Consider the following 14,795-nt stretch of genomic DNA (forward strand, 5'->3'; position numbering starts at 1 on the left):
CTCTATCAACCTGCATTCTTCCCTCAGGACACCCCCAGTCCTTGGGGACCATGACTTCTGCCAGCTCCTGCTTACAAAACTAGTAAGTTCTGGAGGTTGTCCTTTTTTCTTTAAAGTCCTCTTTGCTATAAGAGAAAATATGCACACTCACACTTTTATACACACAAAACGCTGTATCGATGAGAAGAAGTATTTATTGACATGAAGACATTAAGGAAAGCTAAGACAGGCAACAGTGATTATATCTCATGCTTTATGAGCCACAACTAAGAGCTTCAGTTTTATCTGCTATTTGCACAAATATCTAAAATTCATTTCTGCCTGTACTCCAAATTTCCAAGAACTGCAGATGAGAGCACGCAAGATTTTATACACATTAGAGGTTCTTATCCAGGGGCTGAAAAGCCATTTTCCGATAGCCACAGTGAAAATGTAAAACAAAGTTCACGGAATATCAAGAGAAACTGACCACAAGGGCAGACAGCAGACTGAATATATAACATGCTTTGCTGAATAGTTTGTGAATTTTGCAGCTACGGAATAGACCCTCCAAAGAAATCATGGCATGGTTTCTCTTAAGTTTTATATTCTTGTGGCAGCAAAAATTCAAAATATGATAGTTATATTTGCTAAAGAAGCAAAATAAAGCAAACCCCAACAAGGATTCCAAGGCAGGTCCTAGTGCTTCTATGGGCTGCACAACACCTTATATTCTTTGACATCTCCATTGCCACTTTATTCTCTCTTCCTTTTTTTTAAATGTTAAAGTGTAGAATTCAACCAAGCACCAGGGAGATAACAATCTCCCCTTTCCTCCTGCTGTACAATGTTCTGACCTTCCAGAGCAGTTTTGCAGGAGGCATGGGGTTGGAGAGGGGGTGAAACCATATTGTGCTAGCACGAGTCCTTGCATTGGCTTCCACTAACAGAACAGGTTAACTGAATTCAGCCAAATATGTCTACTCTACTTTTCTTTATAAATTCAAAGAACCTTACAAAAACATTCAAAGTAATTACAATCAGATCTTTTAAAAATAATAATAAAATGATAGAACAAGGGCAGGTTAACACAACTTTTAAAGCAGGAAGATAAAAGCATCAAAGCACATTAAAACATGAACAAAATAAAAGAAAAAAGGTTTTAGCAGCATGCCTGAAGCTGAAAAGTGGAAGTGGGAAACTGCAGGACTGGCAGCTGAATGAGGCCATCCAGGCCTCTCTGTCTGCTCCTGGAGACACTCTCCAGACAATGCCCCCTTCTCAACATCCCTGCTTCACACAATCCTTGGGTATTTTTGCCTGGCTGGAATGTGCCTTTAAACCTCATTAATGACTGGAATAAAAAAGGAGTATAGAAAGAAACCAACTTACTGCCCCAAGGTAAAATTTACCTGTGCTGCTCTTCCCACTTTGCCTCTGGCCCTGCCCACCCCCCATGTGGCCCCCAAAACATTGACCAGTAGGGAATGTGGCTCTCAAGCTGAAGAGGGTTCCTCACTCCTACTTAGAACAGAGGGAGCCAGACACAATTCTCTAAGGAAAGAGTTGCATAACCTGGATACTAGAGTAGAAAAAAGATTCATCCTATGTCCCAACCTACCATACCTCTCAAAGTGGTGCAATGTATAGCAAGGTCTCTGATGTTGAACCAGTAAGCTGGTTTCCCCCTCAAATAATGCCAACTGAATAATTCAAGCCATAACATTTTCATAATGCAATATCAAACTAAAATTCATGTTTAAGCAACTCTTTTGCCACTATTTTCATGAACAAGTAGATTTTTGCAAGGATGAGGAACTGCATATGGTTAACTGAGGAGGGGGAAATACAGCTTAGACACAATGCTTCAGGGTGCTCGGATTTGTAAGGCTCCAGTTAATGGGACATGTTGCTGAGCTGTTACTGCACTACTCAGTTCACAATCATGAGTCTTCAAGATCAGAGAGAAACATACCCTGATGCTTTAAGTATTTTAACTTCCAATACATTACAAACCACCTTTACCTGTTATGGTGATACCAGGTACTGTATGGGAAGTTAAACATCTGAGCAAAGCATGAGCCTGCCAGAATAACCAATTAAAGGATTCCTCTACAATTAAATGGTCAGTAAATAGACAAATAATTAAAACTACTAGAAGAACTTCATAAGACTAATGCAGGCCCAAAAGAAGTCAAATTTCCATTTAGCATTTAACATTGCAGAGGAAAACAACACAGTATAACAGAAAAGGGGAAGAAAGTTACATCCAAACAGGAGCACAGAAGGCTTGCCAATGAAGACACATGTTCAGACTAATGATTACTGATGAGAAAGCAGGAGACACTCCCTCTGATTTTTAAACTACAAGATAGGAAATCCAAACCCAATAGGTCATTAGCTTCTCTCTATCAAATTAGTGTTTACAAACTATCTGAGAGACGACAAAGAGCCCTTGATTGGAAAATGGGATAGAATCTCTTACTAATGATGTGTGTACATGCAGAAAGAGAAAGTGAGTGTAGAGGGTGGAACAAAATGGTTGGAAGTACGGCAGGTGCCCGGAAGCTGCAGCACACGGCCTTGTAGTAATTTAAAATATAATGTAAACAATGTGAATGGCTTGGGTTTAAGAAGCATATACAAATCAGTAGGAATCAGAAACGTGTGTGTCAGGGAGTGTGTGAAGCAAGAAGACTGGTAATCACTATATGGAGCAGTCAGTGAGAAAGGAGAAGGAATGCAAAGAAACCAATTTTCACCTTCTGTAAAATGAACTCCATGACATGGTGGTGACATTTTATCACCCACACAATAAGGGAGTCAACCCCTGATTGGGAGGTGCACAGAAGTTGCTCTACATATGGAATCTTTGGGTGGGAGGCAGCATCTCTGAAAACTGTTTGCCTAAGCCTCTTTCAGAACCATTTCGAGGGACAGCAACCCTACGCTTCTAATTTAACCCATCACATCTCGCAAGGAACCCAGGCTTCGAAACAGCAACCTTTCCCTCCTAGTCCAACTCGGGTCCTGCAGCGAGGCTATTCTCTTAAAAGCAAAAATGACTAGCAGCGATTCTCGGCATGCAAAGATTCTGAACACAGATTTGAGCACGAAGGTACAGTCAAATGGTAACAAATCTGTTCTTTCTCTTGCTGCCAGTAGATGCTACCGACATGCAATATTTATCCCTCTCCCCTACATGCTTACAAAAGGATTACGTCATCAAGCCAGCCAGACATGGACCCAAAACATCTAGTCATGTTCCGGTCCCTTCCATGCCTGCCAGTAGCAAGAGAGGCTTCCATAAGCCTCTTGATGAAAGGGGCCTGGAGCAAGCAGATCCCGATATCATCATGTCATACCTAAGAGAACAAGCTAAGGTGGGGGATCCTTCAGGAAAAGGGAGAGTAAGCAGAGCTGCAGAGAAGAAACAGCTGAGCAAACGGAGGGTAAGCAGCTTCCCTGCAACAGAAAGAATAGTTGATAGCAAAAGGGGCTTCCCACTCCCCCCTTTCCTTCTACTGAGGGGTTTGAGAAACCTTAGCACAGGCAGATGTTGTTCCTCCTTATGCCAACACAGCAATGTGCCTTAAAGTGAGACCAGTCTCACCACTGCTCAAGGACAAGATTTCCTTTGAATCCTGAGAAAAATATCCGTTTTGGATTTCTGCCTCTGTTGATCTTTTAAAAATAAAATTGCCTTGACCCTGACCTTGCGCTCCTGAGAGGGGCACTGGGCTCTCAGGGCTTCATTGGGATCCTAACATCCACTGGAGTGAAATCTCTAAGCAATGCTTCATAACAGTCTCATGGAAAACCATAAAACACCCCCCCCAAAAAAAACCACACACTCCTGAAGAAAGGTTCTCCAGGACCCTTGGGACTACAGCTCCCCTTATGCCATACTTCTCACCTGTGCATTTTTTTTGGGGGGGTGGGTGGGTTGGTAGGAGCAAAGGTAGGTCAATCACCCCACCATCAAGAAACGCAGTGGGGTGTCAGCTTCTCAAAACTTCCTTTTGAAGGGGGGGGGGGAGCCGGAGGAGAGGAGGGGCCACAGAGGAGAGACCTCAGTTCAAATCCTGCCCAAGTAAAAGCAACGGGGAATGGATGTTTCTCCACCAGTGTCCAAGGCAGGAAGAGGAAAAATACACTTTGTGACTATTTTTTTTTGGGGGGGGGGGGGTTGCTGCGTGCGGCTGGAGATACACCCCCCCCGCCCATAAACGATCTTCTCCCCTCCCGCCTATTTTCCCTGATCACTTTCTCCTCCCCCCCCCCCAGCCGTGTCCTTTGCGAAGGAGGCCTGGAAGGGCGTCTCCCCTCCCTCCACCCCCCCCCCCGCCAAGGCCGGGGCCGAGCCTGCCGCAGAGGTGCGGCCGCGCAACCCCGAGACCCCTTAAGGGTGTGGGGGGGGTGAGGAGCCCCTTCCTCTCACGGGGGGGGGGCTGAAAGGGCTTCTCGCACCCTATTCTCCCCCCCCCCCAAATATTTCTCACATTGAACCGTCCTGCGGGGGTGTAGGAATAATGTTATTCATAATAATGGGGAGAGAAAGAGCAGCAGGTGCGTGTGGTCATGTCCCCCCCCAGAGAGAAGATGCTGAGGGGGGGGTTGGAAAGAGGCCCCCCCCCATTATTCCCAACCCTGAGGGGAGGCGTTTCCGCCGCTCCCGGACTCACCAGCGGCTGCATCTCGGCTCTGACGGCGGGCACTTGGAAGCGGTCGATCTCCTCCATCATGGTGCCGGCGGGAGAGGGAGCCGGGCCGGGAAGGCCGAGCGGGCGGAGGGCGGGCGGGAGAGAAGCGGCAGCTGGAAGAAGAGGAGGACGACGAGGGAGAGGAAGAGGACGAGGAGGAGGCCCGCCCGCCCGCCTCAGTGTCGCTGGGCCTCGCCCTCCGCCGCCACTGCCGCCGCCGCCTGCCTCATCCCCTCAGAGATGCTCCTGGCGAGGAAGGAGAAGGAGACGCGCCTCAGAAAAACCCTCCTCAGCCGGCCGCGGTGACTCCGCCCTCTCAGTGCGCACGCGCGAACTCGGGCGGGAGGGGGCGGGGGAGCGCCGCTCCGGTCCCCGGAGGCTCTCCGGCAGCCCCGTCCCGCGCCCCGCCCACTGCATCTGCATATTCATCAGAGGGGCGGGGTTGCGTGACGGAGCGGCGCTCGGGCTGAACCCCGCCCTCCTCAGGAGGCCTTCTCTCCGCCCATTGGCTCTTTGACCTTCCAACTCCGGGACGGTGGGAGACGGACGGTGGACGCGGCCAATCTCAGGCGGGCGCGCCTGCTCGTCAATGCTCTGTGGGCGAAAGGAGCGGCGGCGGCGGCGGCGGCGATGGAAGCCACTTCCGTTCGGTTGCCATGGATGCCGAGATCAACTTCCGGCAGCTGGCCCGACGAAAGCCGGGCGTGAAAAGAAAGAGAGGAGGATTTGAAATAGTGAAGGAAGAGAGTCGGGCGACCACCGCCGGCCCTTGACGCGGAGGGAGGAGAGCCGCAGAGATGCCCCCGAAAGAGCCTTTCAAGCGCAGGCAGGTGAGAAAAGGGCAGGAGGGAGGGCAGGAAGGGGGGGTCGGGCGTGACGTCACCAGCCCACCCCCCCTGTGATTGTTGTTGTTGTTTTGTTGTTGTTGTTGTTGTTGTTGTTGTCATACTCTCCAATGAAAATAGGGATGTCCCATTTTACACTGATAATTTTACTCTGGGCAGCTTCCAACATATATAAAAACAGAATGAAACATTATTATATTTAATCATAATAATATTAAATATTTTAATAATAATTTTTATTTATACCCCGCCCTCCCCAGCCAAGGCCGGGCTCAGGGCAGCTAACAAGCAATAATAAAAACAAATTGAATGAATACAACTTAAAAACAAAATTAAAATACAACATTAAAATATTGAAACCTCATCGCAGGAGGAGAAAGAAAAAAGAAAGAGGAGGAGGGAATCAAATTGGCTCCAAGCCAAAGGCCAGGCAGAACAACTCTGTCTTACAGGCCCTGCGGAAAGAAATCAGATCCTGCAGGGCCCTGGTCTCTCATGAGCGTTCCACCAGGCTAGAGCCAGAGTTGAAAAGGCCCTGGCTCTGATTGAAGCTAATCTAACTTCCTTAAGGGACACAGGTGGCGCTGTGGGTTAAACCACAGAGCCTAGGACTTGCCGATTAGAAGGTTGGCGGTTCGAATCCCTATGCCGGGGTGAGCTCCCGCTGCTCGGTCCCTGCTCCTGCCAACATAGCAGTTCGAAAGCACGTCAAAGTGCAAGTACATAAATAGGTACCGTTCCGGCCGAAGGTAAACGGCGTGTCCGTGTGCTGCTCTGGTTTGCCAGAAGTGGCTTAGTCATGCTGGCCACATGACCTGGAAGCTGTATGCTGGCTCCCTCGGCCAATAAAGCGAGATGAGCGCCTCAACCCCAGAGTCAGCCACGACTGGACCTAATGGTCAGGGGTCCCTTTACCTTTACCTTTAATAATTTAATTATATTATATTTTAAAAAGACCTTCCCTAGACAGGATTGCCTTCAGATGGCTCGGGAGTCGGATAACTCCATACGCTCCAATATTTCTCCCATGGAAATAGGGGCGTCCTAAGGAAGATTGGGACATCCCATGATCAATTCAGAAACCAGGACAGCTTCTCTAAATCAGGGACGTCCCTGGAAAATAGGGACACTTGGAGGTCTGTGTTGTTTTTGTTAATTTGGTTAAAACACAGAGCCTAGGGCTTGCCGATCGGAAGGTCGGCAGTTCGAATCCCCGTTCCTCATAAGGCATCGTTTCCAGGCCTTTGACCATTTTGGTTGCCCTCCTCTGGACACGTTCCAGTTTGTCAGTGTCCTTCTTGAACTGTGGTGCCCAGAACTGGACACAGTACTCCAGGTGAGGTCTGACCAGAGCAGAATACAGTGGCACTATTACTTCCCTTGATCTAGATGCTATACTCCTATTGATGCGGCCCAGAATTGCATTGGCTTTTTTAGCTGCTGCGTCACACTGTTGGCTCATGTCAAGTTTGTGGTCAACCACGACTCCTAGATCCTTTTCACATGTACTGCTCTCAAGCCAGGTGTCACCCATCTTGTATTTGTGCCTCTCATTTTTTTTGCCCAAGTGCAATACTTGACATTTCTCCCTGTTAAAATTCATCTTGTTTGTTTTGGCCCAGTTCTCTAATCTGTCAAGGTCGTTTTGAAGTGTGATCCTGTCCTCTGGGGTGTTAGCCACCCCTCCCAGTTTGGTGTCATCTGCAAATTAGATTTATTATTTAAATTTCTGCCCTTCATTTAAGGCTCACGGGATGATTTGCAATATAAAAATGCAAAAAATACATACCATAATGACAAACAAAAACAATCCCCCCCCCCCCAGTTTAAAAGCCATAGATTGCTTAATTAGCTGACGCCTGGGAGAAGAGGAATGTTTTTTGCCTGATACCTAAAGATATGTAATGAAGGTGCATGGCAAGCCTCTTTGGGGAGAGCATCCCGCAAGCAGGGAGCCACCACAGAAAAGGCCTGTTCTTGTTTTGTGCCCTCTGGACTTCTCATGGGATGAGGTAACTGTTGGGTGGATTTGTCGCTGGTTTCTCATCATCCTGGGGAAAAGTTACGACAGAGGTGCTTCGGGGTTCTGTCCTGGGCCTGTTGCTGTTCAACGTATAAAAAGACTTTGATGAAGAAATTGAAGGGATGTGTATCCAATCTACAGATGATACCAAACTGGGGGTGGTGGTAGCTAATGCTGCAGAAGACAGCAACGGGATTCAAGATGACTTTAACAGATTGGAGAACTGGGCCCAAACTAACAAAATAAATTTCAATAGGGACAAATGTCTGTACTTAGGCACTTAGGCAGGAAAAACCAGTGGCACAATTATAGAATGGGGGACACCTGGCTTGACAGTGGTATGAGTTTCCTTGAGAAAAATCACATTTTGTGAGTCAACACAACAACTGTGCCACTTACTGACTACTAATATTTTGCCAGCTGATAAAAGGTCACAGATATGGTGATTTGCCTCCTACAGCACTTAAGGTTCCCACATGTATCCTTTCCAACTTTTCCCTCAAGAATACGGGTGAGATGAAAATCAGCAGCACTCCCATCCTGTGTTGTTCCTCATCCTCTCATGAAGGGGACACCCCATGGCCAGGGTGTTCTCTTAAGGGGGAGGGGTGTCATTAAAAAAGGGACAAAAAGTTATGCTGATCTGCATAAAATGCGCACCTATTTCAATTTATATGCATTTATTATTTATTTATTCATTGCACTTACAGTCATACTTCGGGTTGAAGTAGCTTCAGGATCAGTATTTTTGGGTTGCGCTCCATGGCGACTCAGAAGTAATGGAGTGCGTTACTTCCGGGTTTCACCGCTTGCGCATGCACAGACGGTCAAAATGATGTCACTCGCATGCGCGGAAGCGACGAATCGTGACTTCTCTCACATAGAGGAGGGAGAAAGGTTGTTTTCTGCTGCTCCAGAGAAGCGGACACGGAACAATGGTTCCAAACTACAAGAAAGAAGATTCCACCTGAACATTAGGAAGAACTTCCTGACAGTAAGAGCTGTTCAACAGTGGAATTTGCTGCCAAGGAGTGTGGTGGAGTCTCCTTCTTTGGAGGTCTTTAAGCAGAGGCTTGACAACCATATGTCAGGAGTGCTCTGATGGTGTTTCCTGCTTGGCAGGGGGTTGGACTCGATGGCCCTTGTGGTCTCTTCCAACTCTATGATTCTACGCGGACGTGGGTTGCGTTCGCTTCAGGATGCAAATGGGGCTCTGGAACGGATCCCATTCGCATCCAGAGGTACCAATGTATATCTCACCTTTCCCTCCAAGAAGCTCAAAGTGTCATATGTATTTCTCCCTCTTCTTCTCTTAAATCCCAAAACAGCAACCCTGTGAGGTAGGTTAGTCTGAGAGAAGCAGATGCTATACCTCAAGGTCACCCAGAGAGCTTCATGGTCAAGTGGGGATTTGAGCCCTAGTATAGCCCAAGTCTTAGTTTGGCAGTCTAACCACTATGCCACACTGGCTAACTATAGAGAGATACATTTAGACATAACTAAATTTAGATGGAAATGAGACCCACCTCACACTGCTCCCCAGGTTTTGATTTGATGTAATATCTGTATTCCGTTTTTCCAACAAAAAAAAATATTTTGTCCCTTGAGTGTTGGATTAGCATAGATGTACTTCACTTTCAGTTCTATTCAGTAGTTGCAGGTGTGGAAGTGTGTGCGCGCGTGTGTGCAACGACCTTGTAATGCTTTCTATCATTATGTTGTTGTTTAGTCATTTAGTCGTGTCCGCCTCTTCATGACCCCCTGGACCAGAGCACGCCAGGCACTCCTGTCTTCCACTGCCTCCCGCAGTTTGGTCAGACGCATGCTGGTAGCTTCGAGAACACTGTCCAACCATCTCGTCCTCTGTCGTCCCCTTTTCCTTGTGCCCTTCATCTTTCCCAACATCAGGGTCATTTCCACGGAGTCATCTCTTCTCATGCGGTGGCCAAAGTCTTGTTTGGTTTTTTTAAAATATTTTTTATTAACTGGCCAATCACAACAAATTAAATCACATCACATAAATTCCGAATTACAAAGCCAAATTTTAAATTTGTTGGGGGGACCCATACTTCAAGATTCAAAGGGGGATTCATGCGGTGGCCAAAGTCTTGGAGCCTCAGCTTCAGGATCTGTCCTTCCAGTGAGCACTCAAGGCTGATTTCCTTAAGAATGGAGAGGTCTGATCTTCTTGCAGTCCATAACACACAACAATTCTCTATTATCAATTGCCTTGCATCTGGGTTTGCTATGGCCCCAAGGTAGACTCAGATTTGGACAACTCACAGGTCACCCCACTCCAAAGAGGGAAGGCCTCAACACCTCCTGTACTATACCTTCCTGGTCTGGGGATGACTGCCTTATACCTTCTCCTGCTTCAAACTCACGTAGGAGTATGTGACTCCAGAATCAGCTACAGGCCCTTTAAGGGTTGCAGACAGCTCTTCCAGGGGGCAGAGCCATCAGGAAAGGACAGCTTCTGGCTGGTCTTTTGCTGAGAACAACTGTAGTTCAGCCTGTAAGGCGCACAAGGAGCTGACCAGGGTCCTTGATTGGCAGATCAGAATCCTGGACAGCTCCAAGGAGACCCTGCAGGCTGAGATATGGAATGCTGTACAGTACATATTTCTCAAAGGACTTGCATCATCCAAAGAAAACCTTTGGTTTTCTCTTGCTCTAATGTACTGGATTGCGTGGCAGTCCTTTTATGTCTGCCCCAGCAAAACTGAAGGCAAGAAGAATTTCTGGAATGACCTCAAATAATACATTCAACTGCTCTAATGGTTCATCTGCCAAAAGTCACATTTGCTTGAACGTACAGTAAAGGATCAATTTAGATCGGTTTGTTGATGCTGCACATTGTCAAATGAATGGTGCCTTTCAAACAACCCTGGGTGATTGGTTTTGGGATCATGAAAACTAATGACTCAGACAAACTTTGATTCAATGGTGTATGAATCATATCTGTGAAACATAAGGCAAAGTGTTGCAAGGAAGTTTTGCAGAAAATGTGAGCAGTCTCCCAAGACTATAGTCATAACCCAGCAGGTGGTTACAGAGATGCTTGCTATTTCTAGAGGTTTATAAAACTATCTTCCAAAAGTTCAATGGCAGCTCTGTGTGTCTCAGGCAGCAGATTTAAGCACACTGGTGAATAGGGGTGATTTAGCTGCTCTGCCAGTAGCCGCTGCAGGGAACACTAAGAACTGCATTTCTTCTGCTTGTTATAGTAGCCTTTCACTGGTATGTGTAGGCTTGCTGAAATTTAAAACAGGATTAGGAAATGGGCTACCTGCCGGGTTTAAGTACACATCAGCCTTTGCTTTTTCCAAAGACACAGCAATAAGCACGGAAAGATAAAGTGTTGTTACCACTTAGAGGGAGTCTAAGATTGTATCTGCATGAAGAGATTGCAAGTTGCAATACCCAGTTCTGAAATGGTGTGGAATGGAAGACCCTGGAGCTGGTGTTGCTCCTGACCCATGTGCATACTGACATAGCAGTGGCAATTGCAACACTCTTATTTGAAACCAGTGGCTCAGTTACACACCTGCATGAAGACCATTTATGGTCCCAGGGTGATTTGCAAACATATCACAGTTAAACCAATTTGCATTTAAACCACGAAAATAAAACAGGAAAACAACTCGTGACAAAAAATAAATCAGCAGCTCAGAACAGCAATTCAGAAGGAGGGAAGACACCCCTTCACCCAAAGGCCTAACTGAAGAGGTGGACTTAATGTGCAGTGAGGGTACAGAACACACCACGGGGGAGATCATTCCACAGCCTGAGGCTCACCGGGGAGAAGGCCAATGAAACACTTACTGTACATGGAGTTTAAGCCTGTCAGAATTCCCCTCCCCCTGACATGATTTCCTTAAGAAATGAAGTTTATTGATTAAAAGCAGAAAATATTAATATAGACTCATCATCAAAGAAACAAAAGGCAAATTGCTGCTTCTGATTTAATAACTTACATTTGGTGATGATAGAGCAGGACTTTTGAACCCAGCTGGTTGCAGAAGGTTCCCAAGAAGGCTCAGACACACATTCTTCCTCTGCCTCATTGGTAAAAACACTGCTTGGTATTTCATTCTGTGTTGCCAGTAGGGAGTTCTCTCCAACTTACTCTGGCAACTGTTGGAATGCTGCCATGGAAGTATCCCAGGGATACTGCATTGGGTTGACCCATACACACACACACAAACACACAAAAACACACACACATACCCACCCACCCACACACCCATAGCATCATTCTGGAGCAACACTTTGTGCTGATTGCAGGGGAACTCAAATGGCTACCAACCAGTACTCCTTTCAGCTGCACCCTGCCTTGTTGCTGGCCCATCCCATTCCCACCTCCACCGTACACCACATCACCAATCCTGCTCACTGCTGGGCCACCCAATAGGCCCACCCAGAACCAGCTCAAACTTTGGGAAAGAAAAGAGCAGGAGAAATGAGGGCCTAATGACATGTAAGAGAGAAGGAGAAAGGACCTGGTAATAGGGGAGGGATAAAGGGGGTTGCCCAGGGCCCCCACAAAACTGGAATTGGCCCTTCCCTGGGAAATGTAGTTTTCCTGGGGCATTTTAACTCTTCTGCATGGACATCGTGTCCTAGAAACCATATGGCCTTTAGTTCCATAGTTTCCAGAAATATTGGGATCCGTGTAATGATCCAGCTGGTGGCCTGGGAAACTGCAGTTCCCGCTGTCTCTGGCACCAGGTATGCTGCCACAGCAGTGTTCCAGCTGGTACCAGGGTGGAAGGTGGGTGAGGCCCTCCAGCTGCCACTGCTGCTTCTATAAAACTACCAGAATTCCCTGCTGCCTCTACCACAAAGCCAGATAAATGGGAAAGGTGTTTGTGTTGGAAAATTCCATTCCACCTTTAGTTGCAGACATGGAACTGTTGCATGTCACATGTCTGTTTACATACCAGCATGGCTTGCTGGGAACTTCTGTTGTGTGTATAGCTTTTGCTTTTCTCGGTCTCTCTGAGAAGACAAAGAGAGAGACAACATGTTTCTTTGTCCTGATTTATGATTAATAAATCCGTAGTTGTAGTATGCTTCCGCAAGCCTCATGCCTATTCTGGGTGCGCAGTTTGCTCTGCTGATATAGCGTGCCTGGCTTTGAAGCCTGGGTCGCTGATTTACATCAGAGCAGAGGTTGATGGGTCTTTGCAGCAGGACGGCTGGAAGGAGACGACCCAGCTGGGGCTAGCCAACTGGCCTTGCAACCCTCTGTATGCCGACAGTTTGGAGTGAGCTACAGGGTGCATGGATGTGGGCTCGGGAGGCTCACAGAGATTGGAGTAGGTGTTTGGATTGAATCGCATTCTCAGTAGCATCACTGCAAGTGTGACCAGGTCCAAATTAGCCTTTGACTAAACTGAGTTATTCCTCTCTCTCTTTTTAGAAGGAGCAGCGGCTTGGTTGGCTGAGCTCGGACCTGAACTGAGCCAATTGTATTTCACCTTTCACACCTTCCCATTTTCCTCCTGTCCTAGAATCATAGAGTTGGAAGAGACCACAAGGGCCATCGAGTCCAACCCCCTGCCAAGCAGGAAACACCATCAGAGCACTCCTGACATATGGTTGTCAAGCCTCTGCTTAAAGACCTCCAAAGAAGGAGACTCCACCACACTCCTTGGCAGCAAATTCCACTGTCAAACAGCTCTTACTGTCAGGAAGTTCTTCCTAATGTTTAGGTGGAATCTTCTTTCTTGTAGATTCCTCTTGTCCTCTTGGAAGCAGCTGCCTCTTTTTGTCCTAGGCACTTCCTTTCTGCCTGCTCTGCCACTCTCTGGATTCTCTGGTTTTATTGGAGCTGCTTTTGCAGTGTTACTTCTTCTGTATTTGTCCTGTATTTAAGATTTTGGTTTACCGCATGGTTTATTTCTGGCCTGTTGACCATAATAAACAGAGGATGACAATGGCTCTGAGCATCCCAGAGGCCACTCGTTCTGCCCAACCTTTCTTGACATAAGAGCCGCTCTCAGCTATAACTCCCAGAGGCTTTATTGTCCCTAAGTCTCTGTTCAAGGCATTTTGGTATAAAGAGCGATGCTAATATATTATTTATTCAGAACCTATAATTAGCTAACAAGTAAAACTTGGCAGTATATTCTGAAAAGTATGCTTTTATAGTCACGTTTTTATCTCTCAAAGCTATAAGTAATGCTTTATGTTACAACATTATGCATATTTTATGGATTGCCATATTCCCTGCTGCAACTGCTGTTATCTTCTCCAAGCCTTTGCAAATAAAACAAGTTATAAATATAAACGGATGAACTGAACAGGACTAAGCATGCAACTTCGCTGGGTTTAAAGCAGCTGACATTTATATGTCCTGAGGAGCGCTTTCTTTCAAGATGGAAGCCCAGGAAGATCGCAGGATGTATAGCTTTGTTGGCTGCGGCTCTGAAATTACTTCTTTTGACTTCAGTATACTTCAGGGAGAGTGCTCAGGATTTAAAAGCTTTCAGGATCACCTCTAGGTGTCTTCAAGCCCAAAGAGAACATATTTCATGCTTAATGGCCGCATCCTATCCCTGGCTTTAGCCAAGGCTGGTGCCTCAGCAAACACAGATATATTTAATATGAGGCAAGCTTTCTGCCTGCATGGCAGAGCTTTCCAAACTGTGTGTGGTGACACATTAGTGTGTTGGCTGCAGTGTGTAGGTGTGTCGTGTGAACGCTCCTCCTGGGGCTAGAAAGGGGTTAGTTTATCACCTCCGGTTTGCTAGTAAAACTGAATTACTGTGTCAGGAAATGACGCATGTCCAAAAAGTGTGTCACCAACATGAAAAGTTTGGAAAGCTCTGCTGTGTGGGTTTGCACTGGTTCCAGGCAAATGGAACGGGAAACTATGGCTTTTTTATTCTATGCGACCGTCCACATGTGACCTTTCCCGTTTTGTGGTTGTTGCATTGCATGAATAGGCCTCTTCGGGGCACTGGGGATGAGCAACAGGGATAGGGGACCAACTCCCAGCACCTAAACAAAGTGATGAGGGGCCCTGTGAGCTCGACAAACCTTGTGTAAACTTTCCTTATGATTTGAATTTTGGTTGGAGTAAAATTGAATTCTTTCTTCTTTTCAATGTCAGCATGTCATGAAACAGTTTCTGCTCATCCGACACTAAAATTACTCAGCCCCTTGATTGCTCATCATGAGAAAGAGATACAGTTTGCACAAAACAGCAGAAGAATCTGTAAACCTGTACCTGAGTTG

The 14,795-nt window shown here is 46.6% G+C and overlaps 2 protein-coding genes across 3 annotated transcripts in view; one reads left to right on the forward strand and one right to left on the reverse strand.

The window, feature by feature from the left end:
* Positions 1-4,779, reverse strand: part of FAM219A (family with sequence similarity 219 member A) — a 68,980-nt gene extending 64,201 nt beyond the window's left edge. For both annotated transcript variants that reach the window (XM_081881720.1, XM_081881719.1), the window contains exon 1: positions 4,665-4,779. In XM_081881720.1, the coding sequence (XP_081737846.1) occupies positions 4,665-4,724 (60 nt within the window). In that variant the 5' untranslated portion in view covers positions 4,725-4,779. The remainder of the gene's footprint in view (positions 1-4,664) is intronic.
* Positions 4,780-5,303: 524 nt separating this feature from the next.
* Positions 5,304-14,795, forward strand: part of DNAI1 (dynein axonemal intermediate chain 1) — a 157,034-nt gene continuing 147,542 nt past the window's right edge. The window contains exon 1 of the mRNA XM_081881464.1: positions 5,304-5,512. Within this exon, the coding sequence (XP_081737590.1) occupies positions 5,480-5,512 (33 nt within the window). The 5' untranslated portion in view covers positions 5,304-5,479. The remainder of the gene's footprint in view (positions 5,513-14,795) is intronic.

Source organism: Podarcis erhardii (assembly GCF_964252035.2).
Source record: "Podarcis erhardii genome assembly, chromosome: 11".
Classification (NCBI taxonomy): domain Eukaryota; kingdom Metazoa; phylum Chordata; class Lepidosauria; order Squamata; family Lacertidae; genus Podarcis; species Podarcis erhardii.